Source organism: Micropterus dolomieu, linkage group LG13 (genome assembly GCF_021292245.1).
Source record: "Micropterus dolomieu isolate WLL.071019.BEF.003 ecotype Adirondacks linkage group LG13, ASM2129224v1, whole genome shotgun sequence".
Taxonomy (NCBI): domain Eukaryota; kingdom Metazoa; phylum Chordata; class Actinopteri; order Centrarchiformes; family Centrarchidae; genus Micropterus; species Micropterus dolomieu.
The window spans coordinates 14,236,736-14,259,165 of NC_060162.1; the positions used below are offsets into that span (position 1 = coordinate 14,236,736).

The 22,430-nt window shown below is 40.4% G+C and overlaps 1 protein-coding gene across 3 annotated transcripts in view; it reads right to left on the reverse strand.

Moving 5' to 3' along the window:
- LOC123981441 (E3 ubiquitin-protein ligase UHRF2-like) overlaps positions 1-22,430 on the reverse strand; it is a 35,405-nt gene that overhangs the window by 11,931 nt on the left and 1,044 nt on the right. For all 3 annotated transcript variants that reach the window (XM_046066261.1, XM_046066262.1, XM_046066263.1), the window contains exons 2-6: positions 15,227-15,622; positions 13,592-13,911; positions 2,084-2,302; positions 1,721-1,830; positions 1,371-1,557 (exon numbers count right to left, since the gene is read on the reverse strand). In XM_046066261.1, the coding sequence (XP_045922217.1) occupies positions 1,371-1,557; positions 1,721-1,830; positions 2,084-2,302; positions 13,592-13,911; positions 15,227-15,622 (1,232 nt within the window). The remainder of the gene's footprint in view (positions 1-1,370; positions 1,558-1,720; positions 1,831-2,083; positions 2,303-13,591; positions 13,912-15,226; positions 15,623-22,430) is intronic.

The window sequence follows — 22,430 nt, forward strand, 5'->3', positions numbered from 1 at the left end:
CTGTCCACCAACGTTTACCATCCAACCTGACAGAACTGGAGAGGATCTGCAAGGAGGAATGGCAGAGGATACCCAAATCCAGATGTGAAAAACTTGTTGCATCTTTCCCAAAACGACTCATGGCTGTATTAGATCAAAAGGGTGCTTCTACTAAATACTGAGCAAAGGGTCTGAATACTTATGACCATGTGATATTTCAGTTTTTCTTTTTTAATAAATTTGCAAAAATTTCTACATTTGTTTTTTTCTGTCAAGATGGGGTGCTGAGTGTACATTACTGAGAAATAAAATGAACTTTTTTGATTTTTGGAAAATGGCTGCAATGAAACAAAGAGTGAAAAATTTAAAGGGGTCTGAATACTTTCCGTACCCACTGTACCAGCACAAAAACACAGCTATAATGATGACTCAAAGCCAGTCAGACAACAGCTACAGACAGAACTCAGGGCTAAAGTAGCAACAGATAAAACAGTTTACTCATACTTGCACTGTTTGACGTCAGTAATGCTGGTGATTTCAGGGTTTTTATATTGTTTTCACTTAAATGCTTCAGTTTTAAACACATAAATAAGACCTGTTTCCATTAATATCATTAGTAAGCAACAATTCATATCCTATTGTTAACCATTTCTGTTTGGCTCACAGGCCAAAGTCGATGCTAAATACGGGACTAACCGCCTTCACTCTTTCTTCAACAGCTGGCAAGCAACACACGGGAGCTCTGCTTTAGTTTTAAGAAGCTGCCGTCTTTATTCGCCAGCGACTGTAACTTACACTGTACATTACTGCTAAACTAAAGGCTTATTGCTCTCTGCTTTGCTGCAATACTGCCACACTCATTCACACACACACACACACACTCGCTCTGTCGTCTCCTCCTCTACCACACACACACACACACACACCACACACACACACACACACACACACACGCACGCTATGCTCACATATGACTTTGCAAACACATTTTTGAAGACAAAATCCTAGAAAATATCTGATTTCATCTTTTGTCAGATCGCACACCCCTAGTTGTCAGTCATTTTCGAGTTTAGCTTTTTGCTGTTTTGTGGAAAGAGACGTGGAAATGGAAGGTGGGGTTCTTCCGCTTGGTAACAGCAATAACTGCCAAAAAACAATTATTCACATCCTCATTTCTGTTTGGCAGAGAGAAATTCAAAGCCACTCCATTAGATAAACTCACACCTGCGACTGCATTCTGTCATTATTTCATATTGATTTTAACCTCAATCACCACTTAATTACTGCTTAAATGCACTTCAGCTCATACTCAACACCATTAATCAGCCTTCTTAAATTGACTGTGAAGTGCAGGATGTTGTGGCTAATTGCTGAGCTACACTCCCTCTCACCAGTCCTCGTCATCCGGGATGGTGGCCAGCGGCGGGTTGAGGCAGTAGATGTGGAACGCCATGTTACACTCATCACACAGCAGTTGCATGTGAGCATCCTGCTTCCCACCACACACACAGCAGGAGCAGAAGCGACACTCGGCGTCAGGGTCAGCCTTGCAGTGCTTACACTCCGGCCCGCTTTTCCCTGGATACAAGAGCAGGAAGGTATCACCCATAGACACATGCACACGTATGATCAGAAACCAGAAGATGATCTTATGGTATGGCCACGCCAAAATATACCTTCAAAAGCAATATGGGCAAGTGTTGCCACTATTTTCACTGTGTATGTATGAGTTTCTGCATACGTTTAAATTGTCCATCTGCAGCTGAGAGTGCACGAGCTCCTGGTTTCTCCACCTGGTAGATTTCATCCAGAAAGTGAACTTTACAATCCCCTATTATATCTCCAGGACCCCTGGAGGGAGCACGAGAGTCAAGAGAAGAAAGAAAGGGAGAGAGACAAAGAAATAGAGATGAAAGCACAAGAAAAGAAAACTGGATAAAAAAAATGAAAAGATGTGTTCTCGAGCGAGATGGAAGAAAGTCGCAGAGACATGTTACATTTTACATTGTGGTAAACAAAAAAACGAACATAAGAAGAAAACAGCAGTGACCCCCCTGGCCTACATCCAATGCATCACCCTCCCACCTAGAAGGAAGATCCTCACCCCAGGAGGATCTTGACTCGGAGCTCCTTGTTGGTGCGGGAGGTTTGGTTGATGGTCTGGATCTCTGCATCGAACCAGAAACCCCTCTCATCTGGTGTCTCCATATTGTAGTTGACCATCACATGCATGCCCACCTGGAGCTGGTCCCACCGCAGCAGGGTCCTGGCACGTGGCCGCACATCCACTGGTCTTATCTCCACCACACCGTTTTCTGGGTAACTGGGCAAGAAAGAAGAGAAGAGAGAGGGAAGGGGGTTAGAGAGTGTGAAATCTTTATGCGTGCTATCATCATCCTGATTTTAACATTGCTGTCTTATCTACTAAAATACAGTCCATTGGTCCATAGGTGTGCATGCGTGCGTGTGTGTGTGTATGTGTGAATGTGGTTGTGTGTGTCCATATGGGGGTCTATCTTTATGATTATTACCTGGTTCTTTTCTATACAAAAATGTGGCAAAAAGAAGACTTTGTAGTAGTAAGCTGGATCCTGTTTTAGAAAAATCCCCTTAGCCACTTGTTCAGCTGCAGCTACTTCTTATTATATTATTCTATTTTCCTTTTTGTGGGATGTGTAAACATTAGCGGCTGGGACCAGAAGAGGTCAAGCAGGTACAAGTACAAAGCTTGTTGTTTTTGTTTTTCTCTTTTTTCGCTCCGTCTCTTTCCCTGCTTTTTTCGTACCTTTTTCCACCCCCTTCATCCTCATTCTCTTACACAGATATCAAGCCACTTTGATCAACCCTGCGATAACAAAGAGGTATGGTGAACATAAATAATAATGTTAAGATGTATTCCGTGGAATGCTAGGTGGGAAAACTTGCTACCATAACAAACACCCAAAGAGTCACCTCTAGCTAAAGCAGCTATGACGTTAGACATCTTTTCTAAATGGGTTGGGCTGTCTAAAGTGGTCATATTATGCTCATTTTCATGTTCGTCATTTTATTTTGGTTGTTGTACCAGAACAGGTTTCCATGGTTTCATTTTCAAAAAACACCATATTTTTTGTCAAACCACACATTGCTGCAGCACTTTTTTTCACCTGTGTTAAACACTCTGTTAAAGCTATGGAGTGACGCATCTCACTTCTACAAGATCTTTGTTGGGAGTTGCACATGCGCAGTACCGAGTTAAGTACTACTTAAAAGACTAATTAGAAGCAGAGTAGGACGGGCCCTGAAAAGCCGGTAAACACGGCTTCGGTTCAGCTGTACATGTTCCCCTTTCCAGCTTAGCAACATAGACTGGAGCAAGAGTTTCAGAGTGGTGAGTTATTAATTTGTAACAAATGTATCTTTCATACATAAAGTTTTAACTGACCACTGTCACTACATCACAGTAACAACTTTATGTCCATTGACTGCCTGGAGAGCTGCGATGGACTGGCGACCTGTCCAGGGTGTACCCCGCCTTTCGCCCAATGTCAGCTTGGATAGGCTCCAGCCCCTCCGCGACCCTGTACGCAGGATAAGCGGTTGACGACGGATGGATGGATGGACTGCCTGGAGGGTAGCTAATGTTTGGAAAGGAGAGGACAGGCAGCAGGCGGACGTCTTGTCACTGTGTGCTGCAGCTCAGTGTGTTTTTCCGACGGTGTTTTTGAGGGAGTGTCTGACTAGCCGCTAGGCGAGTATTATGACCTGTGTTTTCTTGTGACATCACAAGAAAGTGGCAGCAAAGGCTGAACTACAAACAAGCTGTTTTCAGGCAGTTCAGAGCAGTGTTTTTTGTGGGATGGGAACTCCCTTTGGGATGGACTTTGGGCTTTTTCACTTTGCAAACCTATTATATGCACAAAAAGATATAACTCAATAAACAAGAGGGAAAAGGCCAAGAAGCATAATATGACCTCTTTAACTTTTGCAACTACCATAGCATTGTAACATCGGACCATGCCCCAACCTAGAAACCAGCCTCACCAGACAGCACAACATCTTTCAACACTGGAGATTTAATTCCACACTACCGATTGAGGACTGAGTACAAACTATTTTTACACTGATCTGGCGATATCGGTATTGGACGGAGAGAGTATTAATGAAACATCTGTTAGGTTCTAGCAAATATATCTACTAATCTAAATATACTTCAGACTCCCTCCAAGACATAAAAGACAATACATTATTCTAAAAAAGGACAAAGACCACCTAATTTATCATAATTACAAACCAATCTCAAGCTTTTGACAGGGTGGAATATAGGTACCACTTTTTACAGCTATCAAGAGATTTGGCCTCAGTGAGGACTTCATTTCATGGGTTAAGCTATTGTACCCTTTCCCAGTGGCTTCAGTACAAACAAACATGCAGTCACCCTCTTTTTCCCTTGGGCTGGGCTTTCCTCTGTTGCCTTTATTGTCTGCAATTGCAACAGCAATACAATTTGAGGGTATTAAGCGATTAGACACAACACACAAATGATCACTTTACGCTGATGATCTGCTACTGTACACAAACTAAACAAACCCTGCCAGATCACATTCTGTCATTCTCCGTATCTTAATTCGGATAAAGCCTTAATAACCAAAAGAGCAAACTGCAACCGGTTAATTCATTGGCAGGACAGCCTCCATGCTCCCTGGCTGCATTTAATTAGGCAAAGGGTGAGTTTCAATATTTAGGAATCTTCGATAACAATGACTATGTCCAAAGTTTTGGTAAAAACTTTAGTCCTTTGGCTAAAAAAGTAGAAGATCTTGACCACTAGTCTGACCTCCTTTTTCATAGACAGAATAAAGAATAAGCTTGTTTAAATGATTGTCCTGCCCAAGCTCTTAATTTCTATCAGGGTAAATCAATGGACGTCTTTCTGACTATAGATCCTAACCAAAGGATGGTCATCTCAATTATTTGCGAGCCCATGGACTCAATCCAAGTCTCCCTACCAAAACCAAATAAGCCTGGAAAAAGGACCTAACAACAGACATAGCCTATGTATTGAAGTGTGGAACCACAATCTAGATCTGGTCCATTCATCCTACTTATGTGCCCGTCATAGGCTAATTCAAAGCAAACTTCTACACAGAATCTACTATACTACTGCCAGACTAGCCAAAATGCACCTTGATGTCAGTGATGCCTGCAATCGCTGTACACAACCCCCTGCTAATCTCATTCACATGTTCCTGTCATTGTCCCTAATTCTTTATCTGTCATCTTTTTTGCTCTACCTTATACTGGCCTCTCTGTTGCTACGTGGTCCTGGCCTTCACAACTTTACTGGTCAGCCTTTTGATTCCCCCGAAATGTAAGCCTACTTCTCCCCCTGCACACTTTCAATGTATTAAGGAAGTTCTATATAATAGTAAACCAGAGAAACTTAAATTCTCCCTCATGGGCTTGAAGGAGCATTCCAAGAAACATGGAGCCCTTTTTTGGAATATATTATTCTGCTCACCATGAACAGCACATCTTTATACATTAGCTACATGGGCCATGGGAAGGGTTGAGCTACCACTGAGCACTTGACATCAATTGTATCTTAATGGTTAGAAGAGTAAAACCTTGAGGAACAAGTAAAAACATGATATGAATAGAAACTATTTAACAGCTCGGTGCATTAAGTTGCAAACTGCTCCACTGATAAGTAATATAAGACTCTCTGTGCAGGAACATGCAAGTCCATACAAGTCTACAGAAACCCACACAAGCACAGAGGGGCAAAAACTATAATACAAGTAGTAAGACCAACATGTAATCGTGGTATGCCGTACAGACCTACATCAGTTTATTCAAATGTGAATTAAGACCTCTGATCTGACATCTGTCTGATGCTTTTTTGTTTATCAATTTGATTTGTGACAAGGTCCAAGCACTGGTCCATCTACTCAAACACAAGGCAGGCCTTTAGCAAGAAACTCGAATAAAAGAAGTCAAACAAAACCAAAATACTATTATCAGTGAATGAACAATGAATCTTCAGGACAAACTCCACAGATACAATCAGATTTTTTACCAAATGCACCTACACAGTCTATAAGAGTTTCTGACATAGAAAACTAAAACAATTAAACATACATAACGTTACCCCATGTTCTCCTATAAAGCAAAACCCATTCACATACTGTAAATTCTCAAAGATTTGCCTCTACATACCATAATACATTTGCATACAAGCGCTTTCTGACTGGATTTTTGGAACAAAGGATTATGGAGGATTTTCACTACTATGGCCTGACTCCACCTCCCCATTAATCTACATGGAAAATATAATAGAGCAACCCCACTGCGACTGGCAAAACACTATTGTTAGTAGTTTAGTAAAACTTGGACCAGTGTTTTCCATGTTACCCTGTACGTATAGACAAGAATCAATCCACAGAATTCTCCAGATTCCTTTGCTAAATTACAAATTTTCAGAAGATCTCCACTGGAGCTGTTGTTTTAAGGAAGCAAGACAGAACAGACAATGATAATCATTCTCCACAGCACTGTCACTAAAATCACTGTACATTATCTCTGCTCACTTAACAATGTTAAATGTTTAAGAAAACAAGAAAACTCCAGTCTGGTTTGACTTATCTACATCCTGAGCAGAGAACTGCTTCACCCTCTGGCCCAGTCAGCAACCGAGTGAGGAAAAGGTGAGGTGACTAAAGATGATTAACAGCAAACATAAACAAATATTTAGGGTGAATAAAACATCTACATAGCTTTACTGCTATATCATATTACATGATATGAGCAACAATATACAGCAGTAGGTGTAACCAAGAATGAGACAGCAGAATATGATTTTTTTGGGAAATTGGGAGAGAACTGGTACTAGCAGATTAAAGAGGGCAGTTCTAATACAGTATTTAGCCATTTAGTTTAGCTTCTTTGGTAAAAGACTGATGTGTTAACATATTATTTAAAAAAAAACGCAATGTGTTGTTTTTACACTTTGGTTTTTGGATGGATTAAACAAATGATTTTGTCACATTTGCACAGAGCTACTTTGTGCTAAGCTAAGCCAACCAGCTGCTGGCTGCAGCTTTATATTTATAGTCATGAAAGTGTTCTCAATCTTCTAACTCTTGGCAAGTGAAGACGCATATTTCCCAATATGCTGAACTATTCCTTTAATACATGAACTATAACTAGATAACAAATACACATCTTTAATATTTTCTGATGGTGGAAAGGGTTTTTGTTTTTTATATTGCAAAGTGTCCATAATTAAAACCAGTAGCACATTCAGTACAATTTAAAATGTTCCTCCTTTGCCAAAAGAAGATCTGAACAACTGTGAAATGTCTTCTTGTCTAGCTAAACTGGAGCGGAGATATTGAGGTTAACTGTGCAGGTTTCCTGCCTGCCAATCATCATTAACTGCAAGGATCAGGCCTGACTACAAGATGAATTGACAGCTTGCTTCCGTGCCAATAGTTGGAATTATGCTTACAGACGAACAATGTGTTAGCACTGAAGTTAAACTGCACAGCAGCCTGCATAGCCAGGTCCGCTCACACAGTGGGAGGTGAATGGGGAAGTAGAGAATTGTGCGCATGAGCGAGCAGTGTATGTGTGTGTTTTTGAGGGAAAGCTGAGCCTAAACTGGGTGCTTTCTCAGACAGTCTGCAATGACACAGAACCAACCATGGCCTGTTGAGCTCGGTCAGAATATGCACTACATATGCTTTACTATTTTACTGAGAAGACTATACTGCATATTTTCCATTGTAAATTGACTGGAGAGGGCCTGTGGCAGACTGTAAGAGTTGTAGCATACAGCTAGTGTACTCCCAGGAAGAGGAGGCCGAGGCACAGTGCAGGGATTTCCTTTTTTAGGCCCAAGGGATTACTGCGGTTTTGGGTTGGGTAGGGTGGGGGGTTGAATACAAGCAGCACAAACACACACCAACATGCACATGTGAACGAAAACACACACACACACACACACACACACACACACACACACACACAAGGAATATCAACCTTGGAGCACAATAGGACTCAGCATGAACAGAAGGGGAACATGGAGCAGCACAAGGGGAGCAGAAGTACCAAAGTTTAAGACCACACAAGCTCACACTCGCTGTACTGTTGTACACTCGCCCTACTTGAGACCATTAACATCCAACTATGGAGGCACCAGAGAAATGTATAAATACTGTAAAATAATAATATTGTAAGCTGAAATATCTTACAAAGCCCGATGTGATATAAAATAAACGACTGCATTTCCTGACGTTCATCTTGTGATATTGCCTGCCCATTCAATATTATTGGCCAATATGAGCTGAATGCAGATAAATCTGCAGCTGACAGCTCCTTCAGTCATGTTATGAGTGTTGTCATTGCAAAGTTTGTCCACCAGAGGGCACTCTATAATAATAAAACTGCATTATGTCAAGTAATCTTGGTGAGGTCTTGGTGAGGTTTCTCTACACATAAGAAATGTTTGGGATAATCTTTGTTTATGTTATGTGTTTCTGAAAAGAAGGGGGGGAAAAGAATATTGGATTTATATTCCTCCAATATCAAAATCAGTATCGGTCTTAGACATCGGTGTAGACATTTAGGGGCAGACACACCTACACTGACTGCAACAACAGAATAGGAATTCCATTCATAAACATGTAAAAGGCAAGAGAATCAAATAATGGATGCACTACAATCATCTTGATGGCAAAGCATGACTGTTTACTGTCAATTTAACAGAGGATACTGGCCCTGCAATGTGATACATGCATTAGAAAGCCCTTGCTAGTTGTGTCTAGGTTATTTTTTCCACCACCTGACAAAACATGCATGCGTGCTGTAGTGATATACAATAATTATGATTTTCTGTACACAGAATTACTGAACCATACTGAACACTTACTACCTGATTCAAAACTATGACTCCAATTCAAATTTGGCCAGAACACAACTGTAAGCAATATTTCCTCTAATTCATATAAAACAGAGAAAACATGTCTTTTCAGACTAGAGATACACAATGACAAGAAAAACAGAAAACACTGGTCTGTTTTGTGTTGGATCATTCTGGCCCTAACGACAGCTGCCAAACATTTTGGCAGTGATTCAACAAGAAACTACTTCATGCAACTGCCCATGGTTGATAGGTATAGGGAGGCTACGCTCTATCGATGTTGTATTTAAGTTAATTTAATATGTGTGGGGGCCACTCCATTTATCTCATTTGACCTGAATGTCCCTATTTCAGTCTGGACCAATGCAGGGCTGGGCAGAAAGGCCAAAAATGTTATCCCGATTAAAAAAAAATATCATACCATTCGATATCGATAATTATCACGATGAATGTCAAATCATTATATCTTATTTCTTTTGTGGTCTGCAGGATGCACTTGTATGCCAGCTGAAAATGAAAGTTAAAGCCCGATGGATACTGTATTTTTAACGCCAATACTGATAAAGATATTCAGGAGCTTCAAAAATCAAATAAATGCCAATAATATACAATAAAACACGTAATACACACAAACAGTCTTGATATAGATCCCTTAGATTTGTTTTGTTTTTTAAAATTGTGATCAACATACATACTAAGAGGGACATTTAACAGTTGAAAAATAAACTTGTCTCTGGTGGACAAACAATTTAATGGAGACACTGTTTGACACAATGTAGCATTTTCCTCTGAAACAATGCTAGCGCTATTCCATCTGCAGACTCTAGAGAACTGAGCTGTAAGGCAGTCAAAAGGTATGAAATCTAACATTTGGAGCATCAGTATCACCTCTCCACACAGAGTTAACTTGACTATCCGCCTACGCTGTCACAGTTGCTAGATCCAAAGCCTGGTATGAGAGTAAGAGTAAAATGTAACTTTCCATGGAGCTGAAGGAAGAAAGACTTTTAGGTACAGAGGAGATAAACAAGAAACTCATGTCAACACACTTATCAACACATAGTGTACCTAAATAAAATGTAAAAATATATTTGATCAGTTGTGAAATTGAGACAGCTTGACTTATCAACAGAAGGGCTCTTACAGTCCCCTCTCTTATGAAACCATCATTAGTGCTTTGTGTGCTTAGTTGGAGTCCTCGTAAAGAGGCAGAGGCAAAGGAGAAAATGAGAAATCTTCAATTTGCTGATAAGCAGCCGAGTTAGAAATACTCTATAGACACTAAACAAGCTAAATATAATTGCTTCACAGTAGTGAGGGAAAGTGACTGCAGTCTCTCCTAACTTAGGCTTTTGTTAGTAACTGAAGCTGCAACTTTTTAAAAATATGTATCTAAATTATTTTAATCATAAAATGTGATTTTTTTCTGTCAGGTATTAAAGGGGCCATTTTGCCGACATATACATGAATGGTGCATGTGACTATATACATTGTCCTTGCACAAGACTGCTCTTTTTGCAGTTGTTTTATGCTGTGATGTTATTTATATTTAGATGTTCTTTTTGTGTAGCATTATGTTATTCTGATGACTGCGCATGTGATGCAAGAAAAAATTTCCATGTGAATGAAGTATATATATTTCCTATATGTGCTTCAATAACTTAACTATTGTAGCACAACTATTTTATTTTTATCTATTCAGAATATTTTTTGATGTAATGATTGCTCAGATTTGGTTACTAATGCCATTAATGTGTGGAATTAGAAAAATTCCAACCTTACTATCTCAGTGGCGGTATCAAAAAGACAATTTTCAACTAAATCCAGTCACCCTAAATCGTGCACAGGATAAGCAGTTAGATAATGGACAGCTGTTTTATTTTTCTAAAAACAAAAACTTATAAGTATATGCCATCAAAATAGAGTGATCACACAGCTGTGACAAAGATATGCGTGTACTGAGGAAGGTTCTTATACAGGTACCAATAGGCCTTATTCACAGAACACATTATGACTTGACAAAGCAGGAAAAGCCTAACTCATAACATTAACAATGGCTGAGCCAGCAGCACACACAATACCAGGACGCTGCAACTGAAGCATTTAAATTTAATTCAGCCATTATTCGTTTTATTAATTATACTTGTGCTTTTCCAGCTGTAACAGGTCAAAATGTTTGTTGTGGAAAAAGCACTATAACCCACCATGTCAAGGGTTACAGTCACAGTAAACGTGACCCTAAATGTATTATACTAAACGGCATATTATCTGCAAATCATCAACATATATGCTCATTGTTGGGGGATCTAGATACTACTGAAATATCAGGCCAACTGCCATAGCTTTAGATACTGGATGTCTTCCCCTGCATATGTTGATCCTTGCTAATTAGAAGACAGAGCCCATTGAAGAAGCACTTAAGCCCCCCCTTTTAAAGTAAAACCTTCCCAAAACACCAATTTTAATTTAAACAGCTTCATATCAAGCGTGATAAAAATCTGAAAATCTGAAATTCTCACAAGGTGCAGATCTCCGGATGGAAATAGGCCTTTTCACTGCAGACTTTCTGACTCGTCATTGTAAGAAAAGCACAGGTGTTACTAATAACATTAACACTGGCTCCATTATATTCAAGTGTCCCAAAAAGCCATGGCAGTGTGACAGTGAGCCACTGCACAATACCAAGACCCCGAAACTGAAGCAGCTAAATGGAATTAATTCAGCCATTTCATTCAGCAATTTACACCTGTGCTTTTTCTACTGTGACATGTAAATTTTTTCCCATGGGGCCAAGACCTCAGGGGGTGATAATACACCTAATAACCCTGCCAACATGTAGATTCTGAAAACTCATCACTGTTTTGTCTGGGACTAATCCTGTTGTCTAGTGGTTGTACCAGGGTTGACTGACCGGCTTTGAGGTGCTTAAAATGACACTATTACAAACATAAGATGCCATTGTCAATTTGCATATACAAATATAGCAGTCTACATGAAAGCTACATAAGCATAAATTATATTTCCCCCATTTATGTCTATATTTGTTACTTTCTCCACAGAGCATCTTCAACATATGCTGAACTCAGCCAAGATTTAACCATGAAACCATATCTGAGAGTCTTGTTATGGAGCAACACACACACACACACACACACACACACACACACACACACACACACACACACACACACACGCTCATCAGCTCTTGGGAGCAGCAGAGAGGAGATCCGTCCAACATATCCCTTTGATTTTTGGGGCTCATTACATTCTGTAGAAATGCTGTCCAGAACAGCTTCATGCAAAAACATGGCAGTTTATTTTGTATGGCTGGCTTTCTTTCTCAGACTATGCAGGCAGGTGTTTAAGGGGGGAGTGTATGTGTGTGTGTGTGTGAAAGCGGAGCAGTCTTACCCACCCTCCACTTTTCTCTAGCAAACAAAATGATGGAAGAAACCTGGAATGGCGCTCAGGACAGAGAGGTGTTACGAATTTAGTAGAAAGCAAAAAGGTATATTTGATAATCTGTCACTAAAATGAAACGGTCCTTTGCATTTGTAGCTGTGGCTTCTCAGCAGCACACAAAACTGGGGTTGTATTCATGACTCCGGTGGAGAGGAAGCAAATCACATATTACTGTGACGTCCTGGGTTGAAAACTGCCTCTCTTGACTGTCAGCTATTGAATAAAGCAAATGACAAACATGGAGCAAAACAATAACCTGAATAAACAAACAAACAAACAAACAGAGAAATAATTAAATCCATTAAATTTAAATAAAAAGGGGATTACTGGATTGTCCCTGCAGGAACACTCCTGTCCCGTTGCAAATCATGAAACAGCAGATAAAAGCAGAATACCAGGGATTTGGAAGATTGCGGAATGTCAAATGGGAATTGTGCCTAAAAGAAAACACACATTTACTACTCAACGACCCTTGATACAGTTTCTCCGGCATAACATCCCACGACAGAAACACACACACACACACGGGCACACACTATGATAGACACAGCGAGGAGGCTATGTCTCACCGGTGGCATGTTCACAGCAATTACAGACAAAGCTGAAGGAGGCAAGCGAAGAAGTAATGCTCCTGAGAACTCATCGGTTACCATGGAAACGTCGGCTTCTGAATGAATTTGCTGGAAAAGGAGAGCGCAAGAGAGATAGAGTCCAAATTGTAGCATCAACTATACAAACACCCTCTCCCCATCCCCTGGACTGCCAGGAGAAAGCAGAGGCTGAATTTCCCAATGCGTCTTACGAGTGTTACCGATGCCTGCAGCCACTTGTACCATACATACACAACATGTTGTTATGTTTGTATTTTTTATCCCCCAGAGTGCCACACAACAACGGCATGAGCAAATACATTTTAAACATTGACATAATTTGCAAGAAGGAAAAATTTTCTGCTGTGTTGTCACACAGCATAAGCAAAGAAGAATGCACACATTCGCACTATCCTATCTGAGCCACAGCACTGTGAAAACCAATCCTAACCAGCATTTTACCATCTAGAATGATTTTCGTTCCCCAGACCAAAATACTGCCGCACTGATGCTGTGCACGTCGGCTAAAATGCAACATTCAGATCTCCACTGTGCACTTATATTAAAACCCGTGACGGTGTTTTTGTTATCACTGCAACCAAAATCTGTTCACCTGCAGCAGGAACATTCCCCCACCATATTCTGCGCCATCACTTACTCGTCATATTTAATGTGGTAAATTACATCCTCTTCTCTCTCCTTAGTCTCTGTAGCTGCTGTAGAGTCTGTCTGAGAGGTGGAGGCTCCATTACTCTCAGAGCTTAACACAACATTATTCCTGTTACTGTCTGTGGTTTGGCCCTGGCCGAGGGCCTGTCCCTGCTCGGCCTCCAGCTTTCCATTAGTCCTTTTTGGGGGCCGGCCCACCTTGCCCTTGGTGGGCGTTATCTGTCCTTTGGGAGCGCGTGTCACATTTTCGATGCAGGCCTCAAACCAGGCACCAATGCTGACGTCTCTGCAGTCCACCAACTCGTTAATCTGAGAAGACACAAAGAGAAAAAAATAACACTTTTTTTTTTTTACCTGTCTGTTGTTTAAAGAAACACGCCACGTTTTAGCCCATCACAGCACATCATATACTTTGAATTAAAAGCATTATCAATAAATTCGTTAGACTACTCACATGAACTATTACCAACAGCATCCTGGAATTTAAGAGGAACTCATTAAAATACTAGAGCAATGTGAGTAATGGGAGTTATAGGCATTTTGTAGTAAATGCTAAAAACATTCTTTTTTAGCATTCAATGTCTTAGCGAGTCGTGATGTTAATCTTCAGATGTTCACAAAGAAACTTGAAAATAAATGCCACCCGTGGCACCGTTCCTACGTGTTCCTTTGTGAAAACCACATAAAATATGCACCGACTCTGTAGTGAATGCTTAAAGCCTGTAAAAGCATTTGACCTTGATATTCAGTGAAGTTGCACAATTTACAACATCTCTACTTAGTTACATTATTGATCTTTCTGAATGCTAGATTGGGCTTTTGGCATCAAAAAGACTCTAGTCCCACACATAATTGTCAGTCATGTGGGTCAGCCAGCCAGCCAGAAAAGTTAGAGTGGACGCACCAACATATGGGTTTCGACTGTAGTCTATTTATTATCTGTCAGTTGGTTAGTGACAGGGTTTTATAAAGACCTGATCCGTATGTATGGTTTGGCATGCGCTCCCCTGGCAAGGTGAGCCACATGCCTGTGTGCATGTCATTAGTCCTTGTAAATTAAAGGCATTTAGGTATTATACTTAAAAACAGAGCACTTAACTTGTGAGAAAGGATACATTTGGCACTCTCACACAAGGAAACACATAAATACAAGCAGGCTCGGGTCATTTCGGCTAGAAGACTCTATCTAAGCATTCTGCAAGACAGTGGGGAAAGGAATAGAGGCCTCCTTAGCCAAAAAAAGTAATCACCACATGCATGAGGGAAACTGAAATCATAGTCATTTTTTTTCTTTGACTATTTTTGCTATGTTCAAAATAGCGGTATTACAATCTGCTGCATAGTATTAAATACAAATCTAGGACGGCATATTAAGGTATAAAACCAGCATGCACCCTTGTTTCATGTAAGCTAAAGTACGCCATTGACAAATTCTAATACTGAAAATTAAGCAGACTTTATATTTACAATGTGGTTTGGAGTTTTCAGCAGCAGTGGAGCACAAGATACATTCATAATTTGATCCGACATCCAAACAAATAAGAGTGCCCTGCCTGAGAACCTCTGGCAGTGATGTGGCATGTAGGACATTTCTTGCAAATACTTCCCAAATATTTACACTCACCTTGTACACACCAACTCCTGGGTCAGCTAGTGTGTTTCTGCTGGATGTGGGGGGCTGGGTGTCCCGCGCCGGACTGGAGGACTTGAACCCATTTTTGGTACTGGCTGAGTTACTGGTAGCGCTGGTGTCCGGCTTGGTTTCTTTAACAGTGCTGGTAGTGACACTGCTGCTGTCATTGTCTATATTTGTGGAGGTTTCCATAGCAGCGGGGGAGGCCGGAGCTGGGGAACTGTGGCTTTCTGACCTGAAGTCAGGGGGGGGAGCTGAACTACAGGGAACACCAGAGGAGTCCTTGGCGGCGGGGCTGTCTGGAGAGTCTGTCTGTGAGCGAATCAGCAGCTGGACGATGTCATTGAGACCCACGTTATAATCAAACAGTGTTTGGCCATCTTCCATCTGAAAAGATAGAAGTAAAAAAAATCCACTGACATGTATAAACAGGCACAGATGTACAGATAGTAAAATACTGTATTTAGAGCTACAACACACAATTATTTTTATTATTTATTAATACACTCTTTTTTTCTTAATTAATGATCTAGTCCACAAAATGGGGGAAAAAAATGTATTCATTTCACATTGATATTAAAAAGCAAACCAATACCTTTAACTAGAACAAGTTTTTGTTTGTGATGAATCACTTAAACAAGTAATGATCAAATTCATCAACCAGTTGTTCAGAAATAATTGTATCCTATTTTACCAGGATCAACTTGCCCAAACATGGTGTATTTGAACAATTGCACAAATGTCCATAAAGACAGCCTTTATTAAATTTCCTCCCAAATTTATTTCCTAATAGACATCCATGTGATATGAAATTAACACAACTGCGCCATGCAGCACCCTCAGACAAATACACTCGGCTGCTTGTGAAGGACAAACAAAGAACACAGAAGACAACGATGAGCACAGTGAGAGAAAACAACTATGTGTCGTTACTGCACTCGACAGCATACAGGGGAAATTAAAAATACACCGAGGATGTTGCTTAGGAGTCCACAGCAATAACATCTGTTCTCAAATGAGCCAATGTTCAGCTTGTGTTTAAATACATATAACTGTACATCAAAGTGAACCGCTGAAGCTTATTTTTTGTTTATTCTTACAAAAAGGAGGAAAAAAAACATTTGTAACAATGAGCACTTTTGACTGGTAAGCTGTTACTACTGATTAGCCACGCTTGTATTAGGTTACATGTCTGGTCCAATAGAAAGTGCAAACTGCGGCTCTACTCGCATATGTACCACACCGGTTTTCTACAAGAAACTAAAGAAATGAATGCATGAATTAAAGTGATAGGAGATGTAGCTGGGGGAAAGAAATGACTGGGTTGCTATGACAACCAAAAGAGAGCACCCCCATGAACCTGAATCATGTACACAATCTCTGTCGACACTAACCCACCACCACCACCACCATCAGCACGACCCTTTCAGGCAGCGCGGTTTATGGGCATCAGAAAATGGTTCTCTCTCTCTCTCTCAAAAAAAAAAAAAAAAAAACAGCTCTTGAGAAAATGATGAAGGCCCATTAGAAACCCATATTTACTCTTCACCACAACCAATCTGTTGTTTTAAGTATACAGTACAGCTACTGCCTTAGGAATGGAGCTTATGGCAGACACGCAAACTCATTATAGACATCAGCTATTCATTTCAGCCCTCAACCCCACAAGCCCATTGTACTGGAGAAGCGAGCATGGCCGCCACTCTCACTCGCGCTCCCTTTCTCCTCTTCGTTATTTGACAGCGAGGAGGAGAGCGGTCGGAGGCGTAGCAGGAGAGCAGTAGAGGGAGCAAGCGCAATTTCCCCATCCCTCCCTGTTTTTAATAGTCTCATGAAATTTAGATCAGAGAAGCAGTGGTGCAAAAACAGCCATACAGTGGTTGCTATACTCACTTGTCTGTCTTTCTCTAGTAGTCTATCTCAGCAATTCTTTGTCTGTCTCCCAGCCTAAACTCGATCTTCGATTTAGTCTCAGTAATTGTCTATCCTCCTCTGTCTTGTGTTACGTGATAGCTCATTAAGGAAAGAAAGGCAAACAAACCGAAAACATCCTACACAGACAATAAGATTGCTGGGACGTGCAGCAGGCAGCCTCACTGAAGAGACGTACTGGGTAGATGGACGAAGAATTACGCAGACCTGAGTATCAGAACAACATACAGTAGAATTCCATTCACCACACCAAACCTCATAAATGATGTCTAAGTGGTACCCGCTTTCCACAGCGACTTCACTGTGTGATCAATCTCTCATCAGTAATAACCAGCTGAAGAATCCTTAAAGCAAAGAACCATCATCTAAACAGGCAACAGAAATGCTTTCTATATTCAAGAAAGTCAAGATCTTTTTAGGCAGAATTATTGGCATTTTTACTCTCTCTAGCATGTAGGACGAATAACATGACCAAGGATATTTCTCCATCATCATAAATAATGCAGAACAATGATAATAATAATACTAAGAAGAAGAAGAATGCTTCTGGTATCTTCATTATGTGACTCAATGAAATGTTCAATGTTCCTGGGGGAGACTTCAGTCCCAAGCACACATCATAACAAAGCTTTAGACAAACCAGAGACACTTGACAAGAACCTTTCTCAAAAGGCTCAAACAAATCAGTGTCACGAACCCTGGCATGGCAACGATGTGTGTGTGCGTGTGTGCTTGCACGTGTAAACGTGTTTCACATTGAGTGGAATACAATTAACACCTCTCCACAAGGCTAATTTCTCTGTTGCATTTCGACAGGCAGTACAATCAAACTAAGGCACGAGAAAGACCTGTGGCTGCTGAGATACTGTAAAAACATACTGAACATGTAGAGATAAATTTGACCTCATATTGCTATATCAGCTTTTCTGATAATATGAGAATATTATAATAAGTCTACAGCCAATAATACTTATTATAGAGCAGAAACTGCAGGTGGGGAGAAATTTGACTGTAATATTGCTTTCGATTTCATTTTCATTATCGTGCCAACATGCTGTCACGCAGTATCTTTTTGTAAGGCTTTATAAGCTCTTAATGCAGAAAACATTCTGACATTAAAGTAACTAAACAACACTTACTTAGTTTATATGCCCGCATAACAGTTACGTAAAGGTGGACCAAATTGAAAGACTAAGAAATCATGCTGGCCCATTTAATGTCAGTGCCTAGTTTTAACAGTGGGTTTAAAAGTGCGAAACCCAAGCCAGACCCACACGGCTGGTGGAGAGGAGATTTCACAGCAGAGCATAAATTAGCCTCTTTTGCTCAGGCACGCCATCCAAACCCCTTACTCCTACACGGTTTCTTCTTCTTCTTCTTCTTCCCTTGTCTCCGCCCACAGGCCCTCTTAGCAAAATAGGTCATGTTTCCAAAAAACAATGACATGGGGTGTGTCTGTGTGCCTGCCATCTACCAAGCTTCCATCTTTGATCTTTTATCCCTCATTCTGCCCACAGTCATTCAATCTCACCAAAATGTTCCACTGTTAATTAGCACAGAATGGCATAGTGGAAAGGTGACAAAGGTTGTCTTTCTTTTGCAGCTCTTTTCATTACTTGATGTTAGGAAGCAGAGCTGCGTTTTATCAATTTTATATCTTGCTCAGATTTGTTTACCAAAATCACTTTTCTGCTAGTCTAAATGGAGGTCATCACTATATTGATGGTATAATTCCAGAGAATAGATAATGTTGAACTGATTAATAATGAAGGGTTATCAAAGATGTATTGACTAAACAGGTACATGTGTACTCAATCACTGTAGATGGATATTCTATGCTACACAAATTGTGGCCTTTGAGTCAAGAGTGTCACCAATTTGGTGTCCGACCAACTGTGAAATGTGGTCACAATCTCCCCTTCTGCTTCTGAGTTAAGCTGTTTAATAATGGCCAAAAGTGTTTTTCCAGGACATGAGGTCACAGTGAAGTTGACCTTTGACCTTTTGGGTTATATCCCATTAAACATCTGTTGCAAATGTTGTCATAATTACCGCAGTCTTGAGTTATCGCCAAAAACATGTTTGTCGAGGTCATTTCGAGGTCACAGTGACCTTGACCTTTGAGACAAAAGCGTTCCCAAGTCACTGTCCGACCTATTGTGAAATAAGGTCATCAGTTTTGGAGTTATGGCCAAAAACGTGCTTTGTGAGGTCACAGTGCCATTGACCTTTGACAACCAAATTCCAATCACTTCACCCTCGAGTCAAAGTGGATGTTCCAAATTTGAAGAAATTCCCTCCCTGAGATATTGCGAATGGAGCGAACAAACAACCCCAAAACACAATGCCTCAGGCCACAGCTATCATGGCGTGGAGGCGTAAAAACAGTAGGGAAACCCTGCTATTCACAATGCAGGTGTAAGACCTCACAGTTTCCAGGTAGGCCACTTAACCATTTCGCAAGCTAAAGCTACTGTGACAAGAAGTGGCAAAACTATGAAAACGTGTGAGAATGTTAGAAAGCCTGCAGTTCTAGTCTAGGTTTAGTGCCTCTCTTTGTCTTTGCTCTTTGTCCAGCCAATCTGTCGAAGAAGGGTGTGACTGTGTACACGCATGGCTGCAGCCAACTCTGCTTCCCTGAAATTCTCTACAAAATTCTAGAGCTTAGCAATACCCAAATAAAACCCCATCAATCGAGGAGCTGCAACATCAATGTATGCATAATCAAATGGTTATGATATCTAGGTCACAGCAACTGTCTGTGTGAGCGAGCCAATGAAGCTTTCCTGCAGCCCAACAATAGGCAACAGCTAACAGTGGACGACAGCCCAACTACTTAAACATGAAACATGTTGCTGCCTCAGTAGGGGAAAAAAACACAAGTGAACTACAGCCTTATATTTGAAGCGCATGAACGCAATACAAGCTGAGCTTTCAACCAGTTAATAAACCAGCCAAACCTTTTTTTTTTTTTTAAATTACTAACTGAGAAGTCTACTGCAAAAGTGAGTGTGGGCGTTCAGCAGAAAGGCTGCACGGACAGTGAAAGGTGTGTGTGTGTGAGTCTGCTCGTGCATGCGAGTGGCATGAGATGTTGTTCAAAGTGAAACAGAGAAACAATGGGGAGCGCACAGGCAAACTGAATAACGCATCAGAAACAAACAAATGAGGCAAAGTTGTGTGGCTGCTGGCTAGAGACCCTTCCGACTGAAGGGCAAGCATGACTTTGAACTGGCGAGGCAGCGTGCACAGTGAGCTGGAGGGAAAAACAAGGCGCCATTTTGAAAAGGAATTAGACTGAGTTATTCTGCTACAAGTCAAAATCCTAACAGAGCGCAGGCACCACTCCAAGCATGTAAGGGCACTAGCTAATGTACGCTGCATGTCACCGGCTCATTCCTTGCATTACTTAACACATGGAAATCCCCTAATTAACACTCCCCACTTGTTTTCCAGTTAAATGAAGGAAGCACTGCTTTACTACACGGGCCTAGCCTTTGCAAACATAGCTCTGTGACATGACAACTCCTGCATAAGAGATAATTAAATGTCAATAAAGCAAATGTAAATGAACTACATTGCTGCTACTACTGAAGAAGCTCTGTGCTCTGCATCCTAAGGCACTGGTGCAAAAGGTGCAACACAATATCTCCTATCTTTTTTCATAATAATGGATTGCCATTATTCGGTTCGCCAAATAAAACATTGTTTTTGACAAAAAGCCTACAGAGATGAATACAACAGTAATCTTGACATTAAAATCTCTCTTTGACCATTCCAAAAAAGTTCTTGAAGTTTTCTTTCCTCTCCGTCCTGCAGTATACAGCACGCAGAGAAGGAAATTAGCCCATTGTGGCATATATGACTCAGAAGTGAATGTTAAAGACCTCATTATCATTTAATTACACAACAGGAAGTAGGTTGGACAACTTGAAAATACAGAAAACCCTTTATAAAGAGGAATTTCTTGGCCTATAATACCGCCTGACACATATGAATGAAGCAAAGTGTGACTAAATGTAAACAATGTGAGATCAACACATCACGTAGGCTGTTTGCTTCCTGGGGGCTTATCTGTCTGGCTGAGTCATACTGTGTTAATATCAGCTTTGTAATGTTATGCTAAAATACTAAATAAATCATGGCACCAGCGTCCTGCCAGCAGTGAGCATGCTTATTACTGATAGAATAACAGCTGGTGGGGTGAAGGCTTTCAATAACCTTTCACACATTATACACATTAAGATTTGGTGGGTCAGTCTTCCAGTCTTGTGATAGTGAAAGACTTCTGACTTCTGTTCCGACTGAACTCTTGTCATATTAAAGCACTACACCTAAGGGTGCAAGATATACCGTACATTTTACCAATTATAACAGTTGAAGTTATAACGCGAGTGTGTTTCTGTGGTGTGTGGTAGATCATAAAAAAGTAAACCACAGGCTCTGAGGCTGCACGCTGCATGCAACCATCCGCCATGACGCACACAAACTCATGTGTCCATGTCAGTACGGCAGCTTAAGGTTTTCATACCACTGTCTTTCCTAACTGCTGGCATTTAAAGTGACACTGTAGTACTGGCCCAAACATATTTTTCCCTGAGCAATGAGTCTACCAACAAAGATAATGTATGACTGAAAACCATATTATATTATTCAATATAATAAAGGTTAGGGTGGGCTGTATGGACAAAATCTGTGTTGTACAGTATAATATATATTATAATAACATCACATATTTCACATAATAATGCCATTTACAGTCCCAAAAACCACATGCTAAAGCTAAAGTTAAATTCATGTTGCTTAAGTATTTGACATCTAATTCTGCTGTGACAGAAAACCTTAACTTATCAGAATTAAGTCAAAATAACTTTACTATGAAGAATTTGTCATGATACAATTATATGGAGAAACAAGGTGCTTAGGTATAAACTGGCTCCAATTCTGACATAAGTATAAGGTGTAGTTAACCCAAACAAAAGAAAAAAAATGTGCTATCGATCACATTTTGGTGAAGTTAAACTAAACAGAGATATAATAAATTGTCTGCTTGATATTTCATTTTCACTGTGCATTACTGATATTAATATTACATTGTAATTATGGTTAGATTTGAACTATTAGTAAATACTGAATAATTGCCTTACAAATCCAAATCATATGGTACAGAAGTAAGGCTTAATGTTTGGAAACGGTCCTGGGTTAAATACAAAACTTGCCTAGGCAGCATGCCACCCATCCATCTGAGTCTGTGTGCTATTAT